The 26,211-nt window shown below is 43.6% G+C and overlaps 1 protein-coding gene across 4 annotated transcripts in view; it reads right to left on the reverse strand.

Annotated features, from left to right (window-relative positions):
- Nucleotides 1-613: 613 nt before the first annotated feature.
- YEATS2 (YEATS domain containing 2) overlaps nt 614-26,211 on the reverse strand; it is a 116,960-nt gene continuing 91,362 nt past the window's right edge. For all 4 annotated transcript variants that reach the window (XM_059391439.1, XM_059391441.1, XM_059391440.1 and 1 more), the window contains exons 20-31: nt 24,703-24,879; nt 22,224-22,407; nt 17,000-17,128; nt 16,416-16,514; nt 11,496-11,598; nt 10,541-10,614; nt 9,101-9,180; nt 8,227-8,428; nt 6,365-6,591; nt 4,960-5,034; nt 3,738-3,811; nt 614-2,364 (exon numbers count right to left, since the gene is read on the reverse strand). In XM_059391439.1, coding sequence (XP_059247422.1) covers nt 2,256-2,364; nt 3,738-3,811; nt 4,960-5,034; nt 6,365-6,591; nt 8,227-8,428; nt 9,101-9,180; nt 10,541-10,614; nt 11,496-11,598; nt 16,416-16,514; nt 17,000-17,128; nt 22,224-22,407; nt 24,703-24,879 — 1,533 coding nt within the window. In that variant the 3' untranslated portion in view covers nt 614-2,255. The remainder of the gene's footprint in view (nt 2,365-3,737; nt 3,812-4,959; nt 5,035-6,364; nt 6,592-8,226; nt 8,429-9,100; nt 9,181-10,540; nt 10,615-11,495; nt 11,599-16,415; nt 16,515-16,999; nt 17,129-22,223; nt 22,408-24,702; nt 24,880-26,211) is intronic.

Genomic DNA, 26,211 nt, shown 5'->3' on the forward strand with positions numbered 1-26,211 from the left:
TTCCCTAAAGGCTGAGGTGAAGTCTGGTCCCAGGAAAGCTATGGATCTGGAATCCCAATGCCTCTGCCCTGCAGAACTTCCTGCCTTTGAAGAACCAAAGCTTTCAAAGCCCTTAGTTTTGTTAAGGGTGGATGTAAAAAGTGGTCATTTCTGAAATGTTTCTGCATTTTTGGTTTTTTATTTTTTTTTAGCCATTCTGCTAGCAGATGGTCACAGCAGGACTGTGTCCCCGGATTAACTTCTTCCAGACCTCAGCAGAGACCAGTTCCAGCTTTCCAGACAGACCAGTGTGCTTCTTCCTTAGACAACAGGAACGGTTTCCCTCCTTGCCTTGGCTTTGAGGAGGTGCCGAGGTCCATTAGGTAGTTTTCCTTTGCCCCAAGCTGTCAGAAATCCTTAACTTCTGGGTCAGTGTGCATCTTCTAAATTTTTTTTCCAGACTTTTATGTAACTGTAATCCTTTATCTTGTATAGCTGCAAATTCTTGGAAAGAAGTGGCAGGATTAATGTAAACACAAATACCTATACCTCTGCCCGATCCCAGCTCCTTCAGACCTCATGGAAGAACCACCTACCAAAGTGTAGTGCTTCGAACTCAGAAAAACCCAACACAAATACTAAAAGATTTATTGTAGATTTTGTTACACAATTATGTTACATGTTATGATACAAATACATCTGAAACATTAACACATATGGGAACTTTTAAATGATTTAATATTCTTTTGCAAAAAGATAATTACTTCAGGCTTTCATACCTGTAATAAATCGATCTGTTCTCATTGGGATCAAATCCTCCATCCTGTAGAACTGTCACAGTCCGCTGCTGAATAAATTTATTCACCTGTCCACTGGCCTTGCTTACAGAGGTTAATGTATAGAGTATCTGAGCCTTTATGCACTAAACTTTTTTACTGAGCCCGGGCATGCCTGATGCCTTATTGAACAGGTTTCCTTGTGCACCTGCAATCCTCGGAGGCTGAATAGAGAAGGGCAGATCTCTTGGTCACTTCCCTGCCTTCTGTTCCTGACCCAAACGTCTACACAACTCATGGAAACTTCAGTTATGTTGTTCACTGGGTAAGTTTGATTCACAAACTTCAAATTTCCTTTGAGCAGATTGCTCACAGAATAAATTCTCTCCTTTCCTTCGACACAGACTATGTTAGGACAAAGTATCTGTAATGCAACTGAGTATCACACAGGCCCTGTGGACCCTCCTCCTCCTGTTCACTTCTCCTGCCAAGAGGGCTCTGCATCTGGGCACAATCTATTCTCACTGCTTCTGAGCACTGACATTCCTATCTCGTGGCTTCGGCAGTCATTTCTCTCTCTTTAAGGCACTCACAGTGTTTCCTTGAAACGCTTTTCTTTGGAAAAGCCAAGTGGAAAAGAACAGGGCACTAAGTCCACTGACAGGACTCACCATCCCAGCAGGCCTGGCCCAGGGGCTGCTCCCCACTGGTCCCTCACCATGGGGTGACCTGCATACCCCGTGAATGCTGTGGAACCAGCTCTGCCTGACACACACAAAGCTGATCCAGGTCGGCCAGGTGCCTGGGATTTGTGGGTGTTCTCTATTACTGACCTATGGAGAGCTGCTTGGTTATAGTCGGACCTTTCCCGGACGGACGTTTGCTGGGATCTGCCTACCCCTTGACGGTGCTGACCTTGGCTGCAGTAATGTCCCTGTGCTCCATGGAAACACTTCTGCACAGCGTGTGGGCTCCCAGGTTCTGCTGACTTATGCAAGGCGTTACTGCCCTCTAAGTTACTGCCCTCTAAAGCTGATGGGGTCCCCCACGCCACAGCCACCAGATGAGGGCAGAAGCCCCGCCTGGCTCCAGAGGTTACCAGGGTAACTGCAGGAGCTGCCTGTAGCCCCAGAATAGGTGGACCACCAGTGTGGCCCAAGGTACCCCTTGACACCCAGAGAAGGACCTGCTGCACGTGGCCTGGCCCAGCTTGGAGACTCTGTCCCAAAGCTTTTCCAGAGAGCGAGCAAATGCAAGCTGACAGAGCACACATCCCCTCACAGCTTCATTCTAGACTCAGAAACTTCTGTCCTAAAGGGATCTGATCTGGGACCGAATACTCTGGTGTTACAGTGATTTAAGTGGAGGCAATGGTTTGGTAGCCATAATATTTCGAGGCACACAGACAATCACCTCCTTCCCCAAAGAGAAGAGTCGTCGCAGTTCGAAGCTTCGGATACATCTGCAAATCCTGCTTTTCTAAGGGCATCTTCATTCCATTCACTGGTCTTCATTCAATATCCCCATGTGTTTATTTGTGAGAAAGTCCAGAAAAGGAATGTTACAAATGGCCTGGTGAATGTTACTCACTGTAATTTCTTTGGGAATCCTGTCCAAAAACAAAGCATGTTAGGTGCAATTTTCTAAAGTATTTAATAATTTAATCAATTTATCAAAAGGGCTTCCACCCATCCCCACCCTCCCAGAAGGGAGACAGAGCTGAGGCACGATTTAGGGCCTTCTGGCACGGGGGAGGCCAGGTCCATGTTCTTGCTCGCTCTCCTTTCCCATTGATTTCTTTAGTTTTAGTAAAGACTGGCCTGCCCTCTTCACAGCCAGCCCAATCTGGGGCTCAAATCAGACTTCCCAGTCCCAGGCATTGGTTGAACAATGAAGAAAAAAGCCTCTGAGGATTGAGAAAAGAGGAAGGAAGGAAAGGACAGCAAAACAGCACAATGATTTCGCCGTTCTGTCTGAGCCCACTGAGCTGACTCAAAGGGCTGCTGAACTGCGGGACCATGGTTCTGTCTGTCGGGGGGCAGGGGATACGGAGCCGAGCCAGGCCAGGGGGATAAATGTTCCTGTCAACAGCGTCCCAGCCACCCTAGCTCCACAACTGGGATGACGGAGGCGAGCAGAGCCACAGAAAGCACTCAGCCCACACTCTTGGGCTTCACACACGACAAAGAACATTCCCAAACTCCTGTTTCTCCTTCCTTCTTTCTTAAAGAGGTCTTCTGCACTGCCCCATGTATTCTGATCCTGTGAAGTCTGACCTAATAGTCCTCTGATGTAGGCCTCTTTATGTCCTCCGATGCTTTTGATACAGTTTTACAAATTTAGGACAGGCTTGAAGGATACTGGAATAAAATACTTGTTTCCCTGGAAAGGAATGCCAGGATGTGGAAAAACAAAAGGGCTGTCTGCCATGCTCTAGGGCCTGGGAAAAAGGCAAAACTCCGTGTCCCGACCAATGACGATAAGGGGGCAGCAAAGCAGTGGTGAGCGGGTGAGCGTTAGGGCAATGAGGCCCACCGTGTAAGTGCTGGGAAAGCCAGGGAACGGGAACATTCAGAGCCTGGTTTCCTGACTTCTAAAAAGGGGCAGAATTCTCCCATGAAAAACAAATCAGGTAGCGTATATGATGTCTGACCCCCACATCTAACACATCACAGTCAATATTATCTTTTCTTTACAAAGAACTGGCATTTGTTTCACCCAGTAGTGGAAGACAGTCCTAATGAACAGTGTGTCTGAAGGAGTGACTAGGAAGATACAGACCTCTGGGTAAAGCTGAGCTTTCACAATCACAAGAGTCTCGAAATGACCAAGCAGACTCCTAAGTCTGTCTGGTTCTGAGAGCTTCCCAAACACGGACACCTCCATCTCCAACTGGATGAGGTAGAAAATCTCTTCATGGGCAACTAAACTGTCAGGAAGTATCTGTAACCCTAGTACCACTGAGGAAAGAGATCTCAGTACCTGTTGTGAGATGCTGTCCGGTATCCAACCGCCAAAGCCTGTCTCAGGATGTCATTCACCAGCTGCTCCGTGGCCTATGACAGAAGATAGGATTACCCTGCTGGTGAGGTGGGACACATATGACCTCATCCCGTATACAAAACTTTGCAAATAAATGTATCTAAGGATCAAAACTCCTTAAGGAAAAACTAAAGGTCCAAATAATAGACCACAAATATTAGGTTACAAAAATAAAGCCCAAGATTCTGAGAAATTATGAACAAGGGGGGGGGGGGGCTCATTAATCAGACACTGTTTTTAAGGAAAACAGGTTGGGGGGGCACCAAGGTGGCTCAATTGGCTGGGCATCTGCCTTTGGCTCAGGTCATGAGCCCAGGAACCTAGGCTCAAGCCGGTCTTGGGCTCCCTGCTCAGCACTAAGTTGCTTGTCCCTCTGCCCCTCCCCCAGTCTGCTTGTACTCTCCCTTAAATACATAAAAGCTTAAAAAAAAATCTGGGTTATTTCTATTTTTTTAAAAAAGGAAAACCAGTGAGGGTTATTTGTGAGTTATCCCTGCTGGGAGAGGGGTCTGACCAGAAAAGTAGCCACAGGGCTACATCAGGATGGGTAAGGAAGCTGGTTTGTCATCCTCTTGCCCAGGGTTGGAACAATTGTGGCTGTTTCTCTGTTGTTGTGACATGTGGGGAAAACCCAAGGCTTTGCTTCTGTCACATCCTAAAGCAGCAAGAACACTCATCTCAGATTGCTTCAGAAGGCACTAAAAAGTATCATTCGAGTGACGTCAGCACAGAAACTTGTAGATGCTTTCACACTCAGAAGACCCACTATATAGTTCTTTTAAAAATCAGAAAACAGGGGCACCTGGGTGGCTCAGTGGGTTAAGCCTCTGCCTTCGGCTCAGGTCATGATCTCAGGGTCCTGGGATCAAGCCCCACATCGGGCTCTCTGCTCAGCAGGGAGCCTGCTTCCTCCCTCTCTGCCTGCCTCTCTGCCTACTCTGATCTCTGTCAAATAAATTTAAAAAATCTTTAAAAAAAAAAAAAATCAGAAAACATGAAGCCCGATTAAGATGAAAAATCCTAAAACTTACGATCTCTGTTCCATTTCTGCCCCATCCCTTACTCAGAACAGCCCCGGACCCAGGCTATCCTGCCCACTGGCACCTCAGTGCCCCAGCCCCGGGCGGCAGCTGCTCACAGCCCTGCTGCAGCCGGCACCCACCTTTAAAATCATGTCCTCCACCACCGATGCGTACACGTTCTTGTGAAGCGCCACAGGCTGCAGGGTGATCCCGATCTGGAAAAGCGGAAAAGCCGTTTGTTCCTATCTCCACACTGAAAACCACCTCTCTCCAAACAAGCACACTTCTCAGATATCCAAAGAGCTGGCTGGCTGAAAGAGTAACTCTACGAGCACTCTGGACAAAACTCCGCAGGAGTAACACAAAATGTAACACCTGGGAGAATACAAGGTCCTCTCTGTTTCTGAGTGGTTGTTAAACATGCTATTAGAGTCCTCCTTTTACCTCCAAATGAAGAACATGGCCAGGATTTGCCAGGAATCCTGATAGTGGAATCAACCCACTGGGAAGCTTAGAATCAGACTTCAGGGGCTGTTTGCAAAAGGTGATGAAGAGACAGCTGGCACCTGTGCTCACCCCATCTTGGATTTTCTTGTCTAAATGAAACAAACACCGCCTCCACTCAGGGTCCCAAGCAGCTGTACTGGGTACAAGTGGGCAGAGGCTGCCGCACTGCTGAGCTCTGCTAGAGGCCAACAGGGGATTCTCTCCTGTGCCACAGGGTAACATGTGCGCCCACCCATACCACAGGCAGGGCCCCTAGGAGCTTGAAAAATGTCAGAGAAGGCTTGGCCTCTCAAGTATTAGGACATGTGCCTCAGGAAGGAGTGGCGCTTCCACAGAGGCAAATACCAAAGACAAAAGTAAAAAACTATCTATCCCGGGCACCTGGGTGGCTCAGTGGGGTAAAGCTTCTGCCTTCAGCTCAGGTCCTTTTTTTTTTTTTTTTTTAAAGATTTTGTTTTTCTTATTTATTTGACAGAGTGAGAGAGATTACAAGCACGCAGAGAGGCAGGCAAAGAGAGAGGGGGGGAAGAAGGCTTCCTGTGGAGCAGAGAGCCTGATGTGGGGCTTGATCCCAGGACCCTGGGATCATGACCTGAGCCGAAAGCAGAGGCTTCAACCCACTGAGCCACCCAGGCACCCCTAGCTCAGGTCCTAATCCCAGGGTCCTGGGATCGAGCCCCACATCAGGCTCTCTGCTCGGTGGGGAGCCTGCTTCCCCTTCTCTCTCTGCCTACTAGTGATCTCTGTCAAATAAATGAATAAAATCTTAAAAAAAAAAAAAAAAAAAGGAAAAAAAGAAAAACTATATCCCTAGCTGCCTCTGCTTCAATTCCATGGCCAGTAAGCAACCTCTTCACGTGGAGTTCGTTTTCTTGCCCTGATGCGTGGCGGGGGGGTGGGGGATGCCCAGAGAGCACACCCCAAGTTCACCAGGCAGAAGAAATTCACACCTTTACTTCACCAGGCAAGTCTGGCATCCACGTACAAGACTGAAGGTCTGGCTCGTGACCAAGAAACAGCAGAGGCCACAACCCCTACCTTCTGGGTGATGTCACCAATAAATTCCGACCCCAGTGTTGGTGGTAGGTAGAACTTCATTTCTTCCTGCTTCTCTTCCTGTTCTTTTTTGATGCTGATCTTTACCGGCTCCGGGAGGCTGAGGATGTCCACCTCCTCTTCATTCTCTGGCTCTCTTTTCTGAAACTGCTGCAGGTCCTCCAGTTTCCGGCAGAGGTCGTCGGCAGAGGAGAAGGACGACGGGCACTCTAAATGAGAGGGGGTCAGTCTTAGGACCGCTGTGCTGGCCACAGGAAGGACCTACCATCTCTGTAAGACCAACAGTGCGAGTGAGACCCAGAGAAGAAGGGTCAGTATCAAGGGAGCTGACCTTCTTTCCAGTTCTTGAATATTGTGGATCTGTAACTGTGAGAACTAGGAATTTATGAGACAGACAAGCACAGAGACAGGTGACTCATGTTACCTATATAGGTGATGCGACTGCAATCTAAGACAAAACAGTATGTAATTTGGACTCACACCACCAAAATCTAGGCCATGCCCTGAAGCCCCAGATACTAACGACTAACCCATTTTCATATCGTTTAAGTCTGGAAAATCTTAAAGTACACAGCGAGGAAAATAAGTATCACCCAGCTGAGCGCCTCTCACTGCTCAGAGGCTAGTACGTTAACACAGAGTACACACTGAGCGTCGTCTTTAAGACGTTGATGTACACAACGTCTAACAGAGAGAACAAAGCCGGAGGGGACCTCAGAACCTTCCAGCGCATCCTCTCACCTTAGGGATGAGGAAGTGAGGTCCACACCAGGTACAAGATGGGCTTAGGATACCCAGGCAGGCTGGTGGTGATGGGGCATCCAGCTTCTAGCTTCTTCTGTTTCACTGACTGGCGCTTACAAATTCACCAGTCACTGTAACAGAACGCCTGTGTGTGTGACGTGCTGTGCTTCCCATCTGCTGCCAGTGAAGCACGGAGATGACCAACATGCTTTCTGTCCTCCGAAGAACTTACATACTTATTTCTGACAAACCAGTAAGGTTCTGGAATTAGTGTTGCTGGATTTCAGAGAAAGAAGAGGTCATCCTGCATTAGGGCTCTCAGGAAAGCTTCATGGAGGAAATGGAACTTGTGCTAAGTCTTAAGAACACCCGCCTCCTTCACACACACACTCCCTGTGCTCCAGGCTCTCTCAAACTGGGAGGTGGAGCTCCTGCTTTTCTAGAAAAGTATGGTTGGGAGGAGAAAACAACCCTTCTCATTCTTTAAGGTGAAACTCAAAAATATTCTCCCCACGCATCCTTTATGCCCTGCTCCCACCCCCACAGAGCACAACTGTTTGTTTACCATAAAACAATTCATCTCATCTGCAGTACTAATTAGTGGTTTCCATCTGTGTCTCCAGCACTGGGTATGTCCCAGCGAGGTCTGGAGATAAAGTAACACATAAGACAGCGCCTACATCTTCGAGGAGATAGGGTAGACCTGTCTATGGGGGTCAAAAGGTCACAAAGGAAGGAGAAGTCAGTTCCATCTGGAGGAAAGGAAGGGGATCAGCAAAGTCTTCAAAGAAGAAATGATGCTAAGGAGGGGGACCCTGGAACAAACAGTATGTGTCTGTCATATGCCACGGGCTGGAATATTCCTGGCTGAGGCCCAATGCTGGGGACACTCAGGCACAAATAGTTCTGTAGGGGCTGTACTGGGACCAGAGGGAGACAGAACACACAGCTAGAGGTGAGCCAAGGCCCCTGTTCTTCAAGTCCTCCAGGGCTGAAGCGGCGCAGCCCAAGAACCTTGGAAGCAGAAGAGTTGAGCGCCTGTTCCATGAAACCACCTCTCAGGCTACTGACAGACCCAGGGAGCCCCACTGAAGGCATACCTGGCTCGCTGTCGATCTGGGTCAGCACGTCCTCAATAGAGTCGCCGTCGCTCCTCAAGGTCTCGGGATCGGGTGGAGTGTAGCCATGACAGCGACACCAGTGAGCAATGTGCTTGGTTTTAAGGGGAGTCAGGTGGTGAAATCTTGGATTCTTCTCCAGGATTTCTTGTAAGACTTTTCGCATGGTCATTGCTCTTTGCCACTTAAAAACAAATTTTTTTTTTAATCATGATCAATTTTAAACTTCACAGTGTGTTCAAATAAATCACTCAACTGTAAATGACCCTGCTAACTGAACTTGTTAGAATTTTTTTTTTAAATCTGATTGTATCTTAAAAAGTTTTAAAAAGAAGCCAAGGAACTTCTACCTGATGTTCATGAAATAACACTGAAATTCCTAGGTGTGGCCTAAAAAGTTTTCCATCTGGTCTCCACCTTTGGTCTCCAGCCTCCCTCTCCCCTCTGAACTTCTCCAAACCCATCACACTAACTTTCTCACAGCTTCCTAAGCATATGCTTTAGGCTGTGCCACTTTCTCCTAGAGCCCCACCACCGGGCACAGTAGCAGCCACATTTTAAGTACTCAACAAATACTTGGTTTCATTTTCATATAGTGAAAGAAAATCATAAAAGATGTTTAGAATTTTTATCAACGCAGAAACAAGTAGACCTATCAAAGGCTAGCAGCTACAAGTGTTTGAAGACTGAGATTTTAAATGGAGGAAAAAATTCTACCATTAAATATTTAACAAAATGCGCTATAAATTTTATCACTCTTCTGTCAGATGAGGTTTATGGAAGCAGCCAGAATGCACGTATGTTCTGGTTACCGTCTCCCCAGGCTCTGGGAAGCCCGCAGAGCACCTGGGATTACCTCGGCAGCTCTCCTTTTCCCAATGTTCCAGCCATAATACTGCTCCACAGACTTCGCAGAAAAACAGCTGGCGTCTTCACCTAGAACGCACATATCCGGCACACTCTGAATAAACTTATGTTCCAGTCAAATCTTTTTCGCTAGAGGTATGTCCTGAAGTTTCTCTAGACCTGTTTACGGGACCTGTGTTCCATATCTTGCCAAGCTCTCCTGCAGCCTAACACAGAGGCCTTCTGCTTAAAAGGGAAGGCATCTTATTTATCCGTGTGTATGCAAACAACACATACACCTCGGGGAACACATACGGCCTCTGGGGAACCGGCTTCATGGCAAAAGCCTGCCTACCCCTCGGGCGCAGTGCACATGGTATGCTCCAGCAGGAGCAGATATGAGATCCAGCCCTAACTCACTGAGTAGCGTCAGGCAACCCACGGCACCTCTCTGGGCCTCAGTTTTCCAACCTGTAAAATGACTGTTGGGAAAGAAGTTTTCTGACCTGCCTTCCAGCTCTAATATTCTCTTTGTATCTAAAATTTTAAAACACAGAGATTTAAAAAAATTTTCCTGTGGGCTAGGAAAATGTCCCTGAATGTGTACTTTGAACTACATCAGAATGACCCCCAGGCTTCAAGAACCAAGGGAAAAGAGGTAATTTCTTTGCTGTTAGAAAAAAAATAAGCAGGGCAGGCTGTACTTGGCCTATTGTTTTCATAATCCCATGAATGTAATATGATAATCTGGCTTCCTCCCTTGCCTGTAAACATCTGCAGTCATCTTGCTTGAGTGCACACACTTAAGTATCAACAGGCTACCTGCCCCCTAAAGGCAGCTGGTTGTCAGAACAACTGGGGCTGAGAAGCAAGTGTTTGTTTCAGTCTTGCTGACAAGGGGCAGTGACAGCAGACTTCATTGCCAGAAGTCCTGCATAATCATGCCTTCAACAAAGTGAGGTACAGTGGGTGACAGAAGATTAATGGCTCTGGAGTCAAACAGACCGAGGTTAGTATTCTTCCTCACCACCCACAGCTAGTGATCTTACGCAAGTTACTTAACCTCGCTTGTTTGTCCTCAGTTTTCTCATCTGTAAAAATGGGAGGTGATACCGACTATCCCACGAGAGACAGTAAAAGTACAGAGCCTGCAGAGTCTGGCACATTGTAGGCAAATGCTTATTTCTTTCCTTATTAAAAACATTAAAAACTATGCAGTTTTAATTATATACACAACAGACTTATAATTTACATACAATAAAAGACCAACTGGTTGACCAAGATATTGTGAATTCTAAGATCCTAAAAATGAACTATAGTTAGAACCCAAACCACCTCAGTAACTACCTCATCCGTATTGCTTTATAATGTAAGATGATTCAAGGTGACTCAATATCCCAATAGTTCACAGCTTTAAAAATGCATCCGTATATTCAGATAATGGTCTTACTTTTTGCAGTGACTAAGGGGATCTTCTTTACTACTGCTGTTAAGAGTTGCTGGATAGTTTCTAAATGGTCTATCCTGAGAGGGATTTAAAAAAAAAAAAGAATAGTAAGGTAGAAAATACAACAGTTTCTAGCCATACACACACACACACACACACACACACACACGAAGTCATGTATATATTCCCTTCTTTCCAAGGGAATTAAAATAAACCAATTATATTGGGGATGTCTTTCCTTCCACAGATAACATTCTAAACATAAACTAGATGAGACCCCAGAAATGCAATTTATACAAATATCATTTTATCTGTACTTTAAAATTAACTAGCCACATACCTTTTTGCAGCTGACTGACATTAAGACAGGACATTACTATATACAAATGCCTATTCTTAGGATTATTCCAGCTCATGCTGTCACCAATCATGTGAAAGTGGCTTAAGTTTCCACCATCCCCAATAATTTGACTTACTTCAAAATACATGAGCAGAGGTGGGTTCCCAATTTGGAAATTAGAAAATCTCATGAAGTATTTTCAGAAGAGTATGTACAGCCCATGAAGAGGCATCTGTTTACAGTCAGGTGGGTGTGTGGATACTCAGGTGTAAAATGTATACACACTCAAGAATTACACCACAGGAATTTCATGCCCAAGGATTCAGCAAAGAAAGCACATGCTGTCAAGCTCCGCTGGAGGGAGATCTGTCCCACCTGAGGCTTTGGAGGCGACAAATTGGAAAGTGATATGGAAGAGTTAAGTGAAGAACCCCCGGCCATGCATCAAGAGTGAACACCTGCTCACTGCACGTGGGCAGAGGGCTTCCACCCTCCAAAGAGCTAACTTCTATACAGACACAACTCTACACAAACTCAGCTCTTACAGGCATGGGTTTCAAAAAGTACCCAGTAAAATACCAAATGCACAACTCCATTAGAAAGGAATGAAATAATTACTTGATGACATAGTTTCCCAGCTCAGAACTTTCTTCTGTTTTCACAGCTGTCTGACCCTCCTGGGAGAGGCAGCCTGGCCCAGGCACTTCTGGTTCGGTCTTTACTACAAAGGAAGAGCAACAAAAAAGAGCTGTCAGCCTTCAATGACGGAAGGACACGTGCAGGCAGAAACAAAAGCTCTTCCACGGAGACTCAGTAAGGACACTACCACACCAGCTGCTTGTAGGGACACAGCCGGGGGACTGAGATGGCGCCGAGCGTCACAGGATCAGCAGACAAGGGAAGAACTGTTACCGTGGGTCTCAGGGGGAGCGACACCAGGCTCGTGACAAGGCAGGGCAATATAGTGGCTTTTTATATATTTCTTCAAGGGCCAAGCACACTGCTATGCGATAGCCCCCTCACTAAACCGCACACACACACTGCCACATTAAAATACAATGCTGGCCTGTTCTAAGTTCTAGTACCCTTTTGGATATCATCTTTCCAGCTAAGTTCCGTCAACTTTCGGCTTTATCTTAGTGTTCTGACACATAAGACAGAAAGCAAAAATCTGATCTACAGTGCTTGGAAACAGTCAAGCCAAATACAGCAGGCTTGAATCTTACCAAATTTACTGATGGAAGATAGCAGTGTCTCAGGTGCACGTGCCTCCCTGTACTTTCGCAGTCTTCTGGGATCAAAAGAACATGACCACACACCTTCTACGTCTGCATCAGCTTCCCTGCCTTCAGTCTCTTCCCCTTAAAACTCACCTTGCATGTCAGCACATGACCTTTGTCGTGTCCTTTCTGTACTCAACATCCTCAGTACTTTCCTACATAACAAGGGTCTACAAATGAGATATGCTCCATCTCCCCCCTTTTTACTGATGCATAAACTTGCATAAATGCACAAATACCAACTGTATGGCTCAACTGCCTAGGTACACGCCCATGGACACCATTCCAATCAAGATATAGAGTATTTTGGGGCACCTGGTTGGCTCAGTCAGAAGAGCATGGGACTCTGGATCTCGGGGTCATGCCACAGGGGGTACAGAGCTTACTTAAATAAACCTCCAAAAAAAAAAAAAAAAAAAAAAAAAGATGGCATATTCCTAGTCCTCAACCAGGCTCCCTACACTTCTGGTGGTTCCTGCCTGCCAAAGACAACCACCTTTCATCCACTTTGAACTTCACATAACTGGAATCACACTGTACATAATCCTGTCCATCAGCATTTTTTAGCTATTACAAATAACAATGCAATGGCCGTTCTTGCATATTTCTTTTGATGGATGGACATACATGCGCACTTCCTGGAAGTGTATTTGCTGGAACCGAGGGCAGATGTACAGTTAGCTTTATTAGGCAATGCCAAACTGCTTTCCTAAGTGACTGTATCAATTTACAGTGCCACCAGCAGAGCAGGCAAGTTCCAGCTGCTTTGCATCCTTGCCAAAACTCAATATGGCCAGTATTTCGAATTTTGGTGCTCTAACAGCATCATCTCACTATGCCTTTTATTTGCATTTCCTTGATAACTAATGAGTTTGTACAACTTTTCACATCTCTCTGAGCTATCTGGATACCCTCTTCTGTGCAGGGTCTGTTCACATTTTTTGCTCTTAAAACATCTGTGCCCAAAGTCATGAAGACATTCTTATATTCTCCTCTAGAAAGCTTTACTGTTTAACCTTTCACATAAGTTCATAAACCAACTCAAATTAAATTTTTAAAAAATATTTTATTTATTCATTTGACAGACAGAGACCACAAGCAGGCAGAGAGGCAGGCAGAGAGAGAGAGAGGAGGAAGCAGGCTCCCTACTGAGCAGAGAGCCCGATGTGGGGCTTGATCCCAGGACCCTGAGATCATAACCTGAGCCAAAGGCAGAGGCTTAACCCACTGAGCCACCCAGGCGCCCCAACTCAAAATAATTTTTGCTTATGGTGTAAGGTTCATTGTTTTCCTAAATGGATATATCTAATTAACCCAGCACTACTTATGGAAATGGACACCCTTTCCCTACTGAATGTCACAAATCAAGTGACCATAAATGTGTGAATGTGTGAGTCTATTTCGGGGCTTTCTTTTCTATTCCATTATTCTATCTACTCTTGAATACAACACTATCTTTTTTTTTTTTAAAGAATTTATTTATTTATTTGACAGAGATCACAAGTAGGCATAGAGGCATAGAGGCAGGCAGAGAGAGAGAGGAGGAAGCAGGCTCCCCGCCAAGCAGAGAGCCCGATGCGGGACTCAATCCCAGGACCCTGAGATCATGACCTGAGCCGAAGGCAGCGGCTTAACCCACTGAGCCACCCAGGTGCCCCAATATAACACTATCTTAATACTGTAACATTATAGTATGTGTATTTGGTGGTCCAAGTCCCCTACCTTTTTGTTCTTCAAAACTGCCTCAGCTATTCTGGGCCTTTGCATTTCCACATACATATTAGACTTAGCCTACTTCTATACACACACACACCCCCCAACACTGCAGGCATTTTGGCTGGGACTATATTGAGTCTACACGTCATTTTTGGGGGGAAAACTGGTAACATGTCAGGTCTTTCTGTAAATTAATATAATTTATCATATTTATAATAAATTACAGTTGAGCCTTAAACAACTTGGAGGGTTAGGGGTACCAAATCTCTGCAGTCGAAAACCCATCCATAACTTTTTGACTCCTCAAAAACTTAATATTAATAGTGTACTATTGATTGGAAGACTTAATGATAACATAAATGGTTGATTAACACATATTTTGAATGTTATATGTAATATATACTGTATTCTTACAATAAAGTTAGAGAAAAGAAAATATTAAGAAAATCATAAAGAAGAGAAAATATATTTTCTCTTAAGTACTGTACCGTATTGAAACAATTCTGTGTTAAGTGGACCTGCACAGTTCAAATCTGTGTTGTTTGAAGGGCCAACTGTATTTATAACAAGGTATAACAAGGTATATCCTCCCATTTATTTAGGTCTTTTCACTTCAGAACTGTTTAGCAGGTTGTTAGCATTTCATTTCTATATAAAAAATTAACTTTTTACATGTATATATTGATTTGTAGTGAATGACCCTGCTAATTTCACTCCAATGACCCTGCTAATTTCACATATTCCCTCAATCCCTAGTGATTCCAAGACTTCAAGTATCAGAAGGAGGTACTTAGAAAAAGTTCACATACTCCAGTTCTGTAGGTACAAGTATACTCATGTTAATTGGGCCCTCAACTACAGAATTATATAATTAGCATTTTCAGGTTGACAGAGCTATTCGACTAGAGAATATGCTCTCACAGAATTGTGCACACAGCCCCAAATTGGAAACAACCCTAAAGTCCACCAAAAGGAGAAATGGCAAACAAATTCAAGTGTATTCCCTACAATGTGGAATACTATACAGGTACAGTATGTATGAATCTCCAAAACATTATAGTGAATAAATACAACCAGACATGCATGTGCTTCCACTCGTATAAAGTTAAAAAAATAGACGCAACTGCTCAGTTGTAAGGGAAATCAGAACAGTGGCTGCCTATGGGGGTTGGGAACTGACTGGAAGGGGCACAGGTAATGAAAATTTCTGTATCTTGAAATGGAAAATGGGTTACATGGGTTTATAACGAAGTTCATCAAATGGTATGCTTAGTACCTCTGCATTTCAATACACAAGATTTTACCACAATTAAAATAAAAACAGAGATGCTCTGACCCCCCGCCCAAAATCAACTGAATCCGAATCTGTATGAGGAAGGCCTATGAAACCTATCTGCTATTGAGGAGAAATGCTGGTCCAGGTTGATACCAGTTCTTTCCTCAGTATCTTCTGATCAGAGGTTGGCAAACTTCCCTTATAAAGAACCAATCAGTAAATATTTCAGGCTCTATGGGTCCTATGACCTTGACTGGAACTTATCAACTCGACCATGAAAGAGCACCCACAGATCATATGTAAATAAATGGGAATGGCTGGGTGCCAACTAATTTTATTTTAAAAAAAGGCAGGAGACCGTAATTAGCAAATCCATTTTACTTGCTCATGCCATAAGGTACAAATCCACCTTTTCTCAAGACTACTGTGGAAGATCTGGCATGCCTGAAAGGCAGATGTACTTCAAAGTCTAACTGCACTGCTTTTTAACTTTGAAGGTTTGGGAAGGAGATATTTAATATCTCCAAACTTTAGCTTCCTCATCTGCAAAATGGGCCTACTAGCTATCTGAAAGTCCTGTGAGAACTAGTGATCTGTATAAAGCAGCTAACATGGTACCTGGTACACCTGAGGCTCTTAGCACATGGTAGCTCTCGGTATTCTAGATGTTTGTTACAGACCTAACCCACCGCACTAGCTCAGTCTGCTTAGTACTCAAAATGTCCCCCTGGCCAGCCTGCCAACACCTGGCCCCTCTGAAGTTCCTTTACCACAACTATTCCTCCCAGATGAGTCCCCCTAACTAGTTTACGTCCCCGAACAAGCCCTCTGAGTCTTTGTCTCTACTGCCTCTCCATGCGGCTTCACTCTCCTGCTCCCTCACAGTGCTTCCCTCTTCTCAAGTCCAGGCTATAATCCACATTCCATATGGCATATGAAGTCCTCCACCCTGCACACCCCCTGCCCCTGGCCAGACATCCAAGACTGAAATACTGCAGCATTCACTTTCCAGATCACTTATCCCGCATTTATCGATCACGCTTGCTGTCTACTACTACTCTCTTCAACCTGATTAGAAGTTCTTAAAGGGGAGATGATGTTCTGTCCGTTCCTGTTTCCCTCAGCGTCCAGTCTACTATATAAACTAGAAATACTCGGTAAGTATTTCTGATGTGACTGATTCAGAGGCTGAAATTCAAGGGACCCAGATTATAAAAATGTCTTACACAAAACTTCTAGGTAAAAATACCATGAGAAACTACCTACCTTTTGTAACAGCTGCTGAAGCAGAGCTGGGGATAATCGGAGTTGGGGCAGCTACAGGCAGAATGGCAGGGGACTTGTTGGCAGAAAATGACTGAACCACTAACAAGTTAAAAAAAAGAGAGAGGGGCTGTAAGAAATATAAAAATTATCACTCCCAGGCGATGGCCTCATTTTAGACGAATGGCACAGAAACAGTTTCAGTACAACGTTAAAAAGGTCCTTACTGAATATAGTGATTTGACAAGGTTGGCTGTTTACTGACAACCCAAGGGTAAGTGAGCTATGATCTTCAACTGTGCAAATGGGGACTGGTCACTAAGAAAATAAAAATCCAATTAGCCTGGAACTCTCATAAATCCTTAAAAATACTATCCCTCTACTGAACTTTAGAAATGGGGAGCTACTTAGAAACCAATGCATCATCTGGGGTTCACATTCAGGGTGAGAGTCAAGTGCTCCAGAGTTCAAAATGCCAAGGAGAACAGATGGTCAAAGGGCAGGCCGCCCGGGGAGGAGCTGCCGGCAGAATATGGCCCTCCGTCCCCCAGCCACGGAGGCCTGCACACCCCCGGTGATGGACTTACCTTTATTCACAGGCATCAGGATAGTCTGTACCCCTCCGGATGTATTTACACTGAGTGGCTTGAGCTGGCTGGGGATCGTCAGGACAGCCTGCTGGGGATTGGATTGACTGGAGTGAATCTTTAGCAATCCTAAAACAAGTTGGAAGATAAGGCCAAGCTGAAGATCAGATGCTTTCTTGAAGTCCTGCCCTCTTGAGCATTCACATGTTCTCACAGGAGGAAGGACTTAGGGCATCTACCCCTTCAACGAACAGAAAGCTGGAAGCATGAGGCATGGGCGTGGAAGATTTCACAATGAAAAAAATGATGTGACAGTGAGGACCAAGTTTTGCCCCACAATCTCACTTACAGTCCAGCTGTGGAGACAACAGCATTAACATTTTAAGATAGTTCTCTCCCATGTTTGTTTTCTATGACAATTTCTTCATTCTGTATACAGCTGTGACAGGTACAAATTGGATGTAAAATTTTATATACTGATTTGGAGAACTGTAATTTCCTACTTAAAAACCTTCTCTGGAGGTGCCTGGGTGGCTCAGTCAGTTGAGTGTCTGTCTGCTGCTCAGGTCATGATCCTGGGATCATGACCCAACCCAAAGGCAGACACTTAACAACTGAGCCATCCAGGTGCCCCTCGAATGCTGTTTTACGTTTTACGTGACGGCATTCGTCTCTGTTTTGTTCTGTGTGCTATCTCATAATAAAAGCACTTTGTTGTTTTCTACTGGCCCTCTGAATGTCTCCAGTAGTTGTGTAAGAGAAACGGGAGTATGGAAGTTACCCCTAAAGGAAAGTGGGAGAGGATGACCCTTTCTGGAATGGTAAGTGGGAGAGTGCCTGGCTAACTTGGGGTCTTGAGTTTGAGCCCCACGTTGCAGGTAGAGTTTGCTTTAAAAAAATGATAAATTGAGAATGTCTGATGTTTGGAAGGTAAGAGCTGCAAAGAGGGAGAAGTTAGAAGACATGGTGAGTACACAGATTTTCAGAGCATTTGATCTATAGGGCTGGTGTGAAGGGGATACAGATAACTGGGCACAGATTAAAGTGAACTCTGAATACTTTGGAACTAATTTTGGAAACATTCTCTAGGCAGCCAGGAGCCAGAAAAGGTTTTTTGTTTTTTAAAGATTTTATTTTTATTTGACAGAGACGGAGAATGAGAGACAGGCAAGGGGAGCAGCAGGCAGAGGGAGAGGGAGAAGCAGGCTCTCCGCCAAGCAGAGAACCCAATGTGGGGCTCCCTGCTCAGCGGGAAGCCTGCTTCTCCCTCTCCCACTCCCCCTGCTTGTGTTATCTCTCTCAATGTGTTTCTCTGTATTGAATAAATAAATAAAATCTAAAAAAAAAAAAAAACAAAACAGCATTCAAGGGGCACCTGCGTGGCTCAGTCAATTAAGCATCAGACTCTTGATTTTGGCTCAGTCATGATCTCAGGGTGGTGAGATCCAGCCCTGCGCCAGGCCCCACGCCCCACTCCCCAATCGCTCACATGTTCACCTTCTCTCTCTTAAAAAAAAAGAAAAAAGAAAAAAGAAAAAAACTATAGGATTCGAGGCTCAAGATACTTTAAGGCACTGGAAAGCAGCGGGTATGAGCAAAAGGAAAGGAAACAAATACTTTCTGAAACAAAGATTCTCTTTTTTATTTAAGTTACTTAAATAAAATAAAATTAAGTTACTTAAATAAAAAAGAGAATCTTTCTTTGGAATAGATGAATGTCAAATTGGTCTGGTGGTACGTTCTTACTGAGACGTGCCCTCAGAGAAGACAACTATGACCTGGTTTTTCATATTTTTAAAATCCTTATTTTTATCAAAATATTACAGGCTTATCAGTTGAAAATAAAGTGCTAAAAAGGCTTTGAATTAAATACAGTCATCCTTTCCTCCACCTCTCCCCGTCTTCATGTAGTTCCTCAGCAGCATCCACTCTCAACCCTGTTGGCTCCTTCTTTTAATATTTATCTCAGTAACTTGAAAAGACTGTCTACCGTAGGCCTTAATTTTGATGGCACACATGGACTTGCTATCTGGGTAGACGCAGGCATTTTAAGGCACTGCCACCCCTCACCACCAGTAGTGTTCTCTACTGATCCAAAGAACACCACTACCCTGAGATTCCATTTTGGTCTCTGGAGATAATATTTGCTCTTTTTTTAGTTCTTAGTTCTCCTTCAACATCTTACCAAGTCTTCCCACTTTCTTCAAAACTGCTATAAACCACCTCCCCCCTTATATAATTCTCCGTATGGTCAGCTCTCCTAGGTGACTTCTAGTTCTACTCTTTCTAAGAGAGAACTTTGCCTAGCTCTCTGATCGGCTCCACTGGGTCTTCCAGGCCTGCGGACCCGTGGCCATCCTGGGACATCCTTCACCATTACCCTGGGAATCCCCTTTGCCTTCCTTCTATACTGGATCTCATTTCTTCTTCTTTCTTGCTCTATACCTCTTCACTCTGGTTAAAAAAAAAATACATACTTGGGGCACCTGGGTGGCTCAGTGGGTTAAGCCGCTGCCTTCAGCTCAGGTTCATATCTCAGGGTCCTGGGATTGAGTCCCGCATGGGGCTCTCTGCTCAGCTGGGAGCCTGCTTCCTCCTCTCTCTCTCTCTGCCTGCCTCTCTGTCTACTTGTGATCTCTGTCAAATAAATAAATAAAATCTTAAAAAAAAAAAAAAAAACCATACTTTAGTAATGTCTTGAGACAGGGAGCACAAGAGAGAGTTAGAACTGTGCCTGTCAGAAAATATTTCTACCCTCACTGTCAGGAATTACCCGGCTGGCAACAGAACTCTCGGCTACAAGTCATTTTCCCCTAGAATTTTGAAGAGCAGGCTCACGGCTTCCAGCACTGCTGAGAAGCCCAATGATAATGTAATTTTTGAACTTTTCTTCTTCTAATGGCTTGTCAGACCCTCTCCTTGTCCCTGGGGTCTTGATTTCATGAACAAACGGTGCCTCCATGTGAGGCATCTTTCATTCCCTGTGCCAGACACTGTGCCTTTTGAGCTTGGAAGTTTGTCTCTTCAATTCTGAGATAAACTGTTTCCTTTCTTGGATCATTTCTTTCCACTATCTTCTGTTTTCTTTCTGGTACTTCTTTTAGTTTGATATTGCCAGGACTCCCTGATACACCACCGAATTTTGTTTAGTGTCCACTTCTTGGTTTGCTCTCTGTTTCTACCTTGTGCCCCAGAGTGCCCCTTGTGCTACAGCCAGTGATTCTTTGGAAAGGTGAGGCAGATCATGTTACGCCTTTGTTTTAAATCTCCCAATGGCTTCCCTTGGAGTAAAAGTCAAAGTTCTTAACATGACCTCCAAAGGCCCTATGTGATTTGGCCTCTATCACTCTGACTTTATGTTCTAGTACTCTTTCCCTTGCTCATTCTGCTCCAGGCACAACAGTGACCTTGTTCAAAATACTCCATAATGCACACACAAAAAATTAAATAAAAAAATTAATGGGTATACCTCAGTTAAAACAGAGCTGACATATAAACAAAAAAATTAACGGGCAGCGGAAAATAGTTTGGCTCTTCTGTGAAAACATTATATACAGAAAGTTTCAGCAGAAGCATCTCAGGAAATAAGAACTTAAAGCCAGGAGACTTCATTTACTTCATGTTAAAAACTTAATTAGAAAAGGGGAAGGCAGAAGTGTCTGGGTGGTGTAGTTGGTTAAGCACATGGCTCTTGATTTTGGATCAGGTCATGATCTCAGGGTGGTGGGATTAAGCCTGCACCAGGCTCCATGCTCAATGGGGAGTCTGCTGGAGAGTCTCTCTCCCTCTGCCCCTCACTCTAACCCCCATTGAGCTCTCTAAAAAAAGAAAAGGAGAGGGCATTTATTTCTCATAAAGTGATCCTCTATTTCTACAATTTCTATTCCAATCCCAACAGTGTCTGCAAACATTCTGTTAGCAGAGAACAGCACTTTCTATACTAGAACTTGCTCGATGGTAACTGGTAGGTGGAAGTCATGGGAAAAACTACCAGCCTTTATCTCTGGTCTCAAACTACCCAAAAAAAAAAGACATGGGGGTTTGGGGACACGTATGAAATGTAGTAATAATAATAATAACAATAATAATAACAACACTCACAATCTTTTATCCAAAGGCACTAAGGTACTCGCGTGTTTGTGTGTGTTAACGTATGTTTTTGTGTGTCAATCAGTGCCAGCGGGTAAGCTGTTATTGATCTGTAACAAGGTCACACAGAATCTAAGAGTGTTCAGAAACATTTCTAACAGTGTGAAGCTGCTGTGACATTTTTATTGTACTTTACAGGAGTATCTGCCGTCAAGCACATTAGTATTTTTGTGGCAAAACACAAATATTCATAGTCAGTCATATAAACAGCCTGTCCAACAGAGGTCAGATTTCACACTAAAATTAGTTACGCAAACAAAGAAACAAAAAAACACTTTTGGTCTTCACAGCTTTTTTGGATTTTAGGGTTCAAGGAAATGCAGACAAGGATACTAAACGCTCTAATAGCGGCGATTATTTATATAATGGCTACTACATGTTGGACAGCAGTCTAAGCACTTACATATGGATTCATTAATCCTCTCAACCGTATGACAGTATTATTATCAACCTTATTTTACAGCCAAGGAAACTGAACCAAGTTTTTCAACTAAGGCAATTTGGCTCCAGGATTTGTGCTGTATGTTAACCAGCAAAGTGAAAGGCACACTCTTTGGGGCCATCTGGGGGTGGGCCCAAAGAGAGCAGCCATCTTGCCAGACTGCACACATGTCACTCTGACGCTACCCAACATAACAACTCTTGTTAAAAATCACAACTTGGAGTCATCAAGGCTAACTTTTATTTTATATACTGTTTATGAAAGTATGTTTTATAATGTCTTCCATTCAAAACTGATGATAATAAAAAAGAAAATGATTAATGTAAGGAGAGTAAATTTTCAGTTCTCCACAAAGTTACATGATGAAAGCAGTTAAAATACTCCACAGAGCTCTGGATGGCTAAAATCTTATTATATCATTTAAAAATTATTATTCCATCCACAAACCATTTCGGACTTAAGGATTTATGTGTAGATTTTAGGAATAAATGATCAAAAATGCAGCTATATGGAAAATATTGCTGAGTTAACTATTTTTAACAACTTACTATACAAAATACCATGAACACCTTCCAAAAAATGTTCTAGTCCAAAGAAGGCAGAGAGCAAGAATGTCCTTATGATACAACTGACCTGACACGGTGGCCTTCCCGGAGATGGGGTTTGGCGTGGGCACCAGAGATGTGGCGCTGATGACGGAGGGAGCTGCAGCCTTGCAGGTTGGCATGGGGGCCTGGCTCACACACACTGCTTGCTGCCCAGAAGTTTTCACTACAGAACCGATAGCAGATGATGAACTGGGAGTTGTTCCTTCTGACTGCTCACACACAGGGCCAAAAATAGTACAAATTAAGAAGAAAGCAGTGTAACTTACTTAGAACAATGACTGCCATGTAGTATATTCAAAAATGTTATCTATTAGCTATTATTTTTAACTACCCGTTAAATGCCATGTCATTCAAATACCCTTGCCTCTCTTGTTCGGTGTTTCCAACTCTGAACTTTCAGAGTTCATGGGCCAGAAAAGTTTTTAAATTTTTAATGGCTACCATATTAAGAAGAACAACAAAAACCCTCACCACCTATTACATTTCTTCATAAAAGGATATTTCAACACCAAAAAGAAGTCATAAACTCAGAATATAAAAGTGGAATAAAATGAGTTTTATTAAAAACTCACTATAATGTCTTAACATTTGTCTCATTCGTCCCACCATCTACTACATGGCAGGCATGACATTAAATGCTAGGGCCCAGGGGCGCCTGGGTGGCTCAGTGGGTTAAGCCCCTGCCTTTGGCCCGGATCATGATCTTGGGGTCCTGGGATCGAGTCCAGCATCGGGCTCTCTGCTCAGCGGGGAGCCTGCTTTCCCCTCCCTCTCTCTGCCTGCCTCTCTGCCTACTTGTGATCTCTGTCAAATGAATAAAGCTTAAAAAAAAAAATTTATAAATGCTAGGGCCCAGAGTAAAGCCCTCAAGGAGGACAGGGTTACCAAACTATGAGGAGTGCTATAGTAGGCCTGGTACAAGGTACTACTAAATTGGAGAGAAAAATTACTGTTTCTGTCTAGGGATGGGAAGCGGAGAGTACTGGGAAAACTTCATGTACAAGCATGGCGCTTTAGGGGAATCCTCAAAATTCAAGACAAGGAAAGGGGGAGACAAAGGAATGTTTCTTGGCAGAAGTTGGCAGAAGATAGTAGATAGAAAGAGAAGCACGAAAGAACACGATATGTTCAAGGAACTACAAAGTAAGAGTGATATGACTAAGCATATGAAAGGTCTAGTAGGAGGAGATAAAGCCTGGAAAAAGAACTTGAGGTGCCAAGACAATTCAACAGGGAAACAGACTTCAACTATTGCTGGGCCAACTGGCTATCTATATACAAAAGAATGAAGTTTGGTCCTTACCTCACACCATGTAAAAATTAACTCAAAATGATCAAAGACCTACATATAAGAGCTAAAACTATAAAACTCTTCGAAGAAAATACTGGCTCAAATTTTGTGAATTTGGATTAGGCAATGGCTTCTTAGCTATATCGACAGCATAAGCAATAAAAGGAAAATAAACTGAACTTCATCAAAATTTTAAAATTTTGTGGTTTTCAAAGAGTACCCTCAAGAAAGTGAAAAGATGTCCCACAGAGTGGGAGAAAATTTTTGCAAATCTAATAAGAGACTCATATCTAGAATATCTAAAGAACACTTAAAACTCAGTAATAAAAAAGAATAAATAATGAGCAGAGGATCTGAAGAGAATTCTCCCAAGAAGATACAGAAATGGACAATAAGCACATGCAAAGATGCTCAGTATCATTAGCTATCACGGAAATGCAAATCAAAACCACAATGAGATACCACTTCACACCCACCAGAATGGCTATAACAACAAGAAAAAATGTACAAGAACAAGCATCAGCAAGGATGTGGAAAAACTGGAGCCCTCATACATTGCTGGTAGGAGTCTAAAATGGTGCAGCTATTTGGAAAAACTGGCAGATCCTCAAAATGTTTAACAGCTTATGATATGACCAGAATCCCTATGTATATAGCAAAAAAAAAAAAAAACCCAAAACATATGATTATATAAAAACTTGAACATAAATGTTCACAGTAGCATTATTCATCATAGTCAAAAGGTAGAAACCATCCATATGTCCATAAACTAATAAATATATAAACAGAATGTGATATGGCCATAAAATTGGATATTGACTATTCACGTATAAAGTAGTACTAATACATGCTACAATGTGGATAAACCCTGAAAATATGAGAAAGAAGCCAGACGCAAGAAAGATCAGTGGTTGTCTAGTATCGGGGGTTGGGGAGGGAGGGGGAACAGGGAGTGACGGCTATTGCTTATGGAGTTCGCTTGAGGAGAGATTAAACATTCTACACGGATAGTGATGACGACTGCACAACCTTGAGAATATAATAAAAACCACAGAACTGCACACTTGAAAATGGAGAATTTCATGGCATGTGAACTGTATTTCAAGTTTTTAAAAAAGATAAATATGACCCACTGGTATACCTGCTAAATATCTTATGTTTTTACTACTTTTGATGTTGCATTACGGTTTTCTACTGTCATGATAATCCTCACCGGCTGAGCAGGACCGTTTGCTGAGAGGGCCACAGCTGGGGAAGTGGCCGTTGTGATCACCCCTCCTGCCACTCTGAGCATGGTGGTTCCAGGCTTTGAGAGTTGCGAGGTGGCTGGCACAGACTTCAGTGTGCTATCAGATATTTTCATTAGCGATGCTTGTCCCCCAGGGGCTGCCTGCAGAAACAAAATGGGTGGAAGTAATAAAGTTGCCCTGGTTCACAGGCACAGTTTATTCCTTACCTAGGCAGGGCCCATGAATCAGAGCATATCCAAGAAGGTCTTGCTAATCACATACAGGTGTTTGGGCACCTTTCCAGTAAGCTCTCAAGTCTGACTTTTTACGTACAGACATTCCTTTACCTCTAATGCAGATTAAGTAAAGGAATGCATTCGCAAGTCACTATTTGGCAGCAGTGACTGCAGAGTTACCAGGTCATGTGTTATCAGAATTTGCTCTTAAATGTACACGTAATCTTTAAACATGAAAATCTAAACAAGATGGGCCAGATTTAAATGGGTACCTTAAGTGCTCTAGGCTGGTTCAGGCTCAGATTTTTACTACCATTCAACAAATGTAGTACCATTCAACAAACTACAGTATTACTGGGTTAAATCAAGGCTCAGCAAGTTTTTCCTGTAAATGGCATAAGCCTGTAGAGCACTGCAGGCCATATGGTCTTTGTTTCAACTCCTCAGCTCTACTGTTACAGCATGAAACATGTGTGGCTGTGTGCCAATAAATTATTTATAAAAACAGGAAGCCTCGAGCATAGTATGCAGACCTCCTGGCCCAAACGATTGCTTAATGCCCAAATTAATACACTCTACAAGCAGAGACCATTCTTCAGTCCTTGAGGAGCTACTTTGTGTCAGGATGGAAGAAAGCATTTTTACGTACCTTACGTCATTCAACCTTGTCATAAACTTCAGAGGGTAGGTTCTAGTCTCATTTTACAGATGAAGAGATTAAGGTCAATAGTTTTACCAGGATCACACAGTTAGTAACAGGAGGAGCCATGACTAGAATCTAGAAGCAGTAGCCATGGCATAACTTATTATGCATTGGAGTCTGATGCAAATTAAAACCACAATGAGGTATAACTTCATACTCACAAAAATGGCTAAAAATGTAAAGGAAGAAGGTCCTCTGTGTTGTTGAGGATATAGGACAACTGGAACTCTCTCACGTTACTTATGGGAGAGGCAAATGGTACAACCACTTTGCAAACCATTTGTCAGTTTCTTATAAACGCTCTTATACACATATACTTACCCTAGGACCTAGCTATTCTACTGCACAAAAGAGCTACACAAGAATGTTCATAGCGGTATGGTTCATAATAAAAAACCAGAAATAATCCAAGTGTCTATCAACAGCAGAATAAAAGTCGTACAAGAAAATACTACTTAAGAATAAAAAAGAGGGGGCACCTGGGTGGCTCAGTGGGTTGAGCCGCTGCCTTCGGCTCAGGTCATGATCTCAGGGTCCTGGGATCGAGTCCCACA

This window comes from Mustela nigripes, chromosome 2, assembly GCF_022355385.1.
Source record: "Mustela nigripes isolate SB6536 chromosome 2, MUSNIG.SB6536, whole genome shotgun sequence".
Classification (NCBI taxonomy): Eukaryota; Metazoa; Chordata; class Mammalia; order Carnivora; family Mustelidae; genus Mustela; species Mustela nigripes.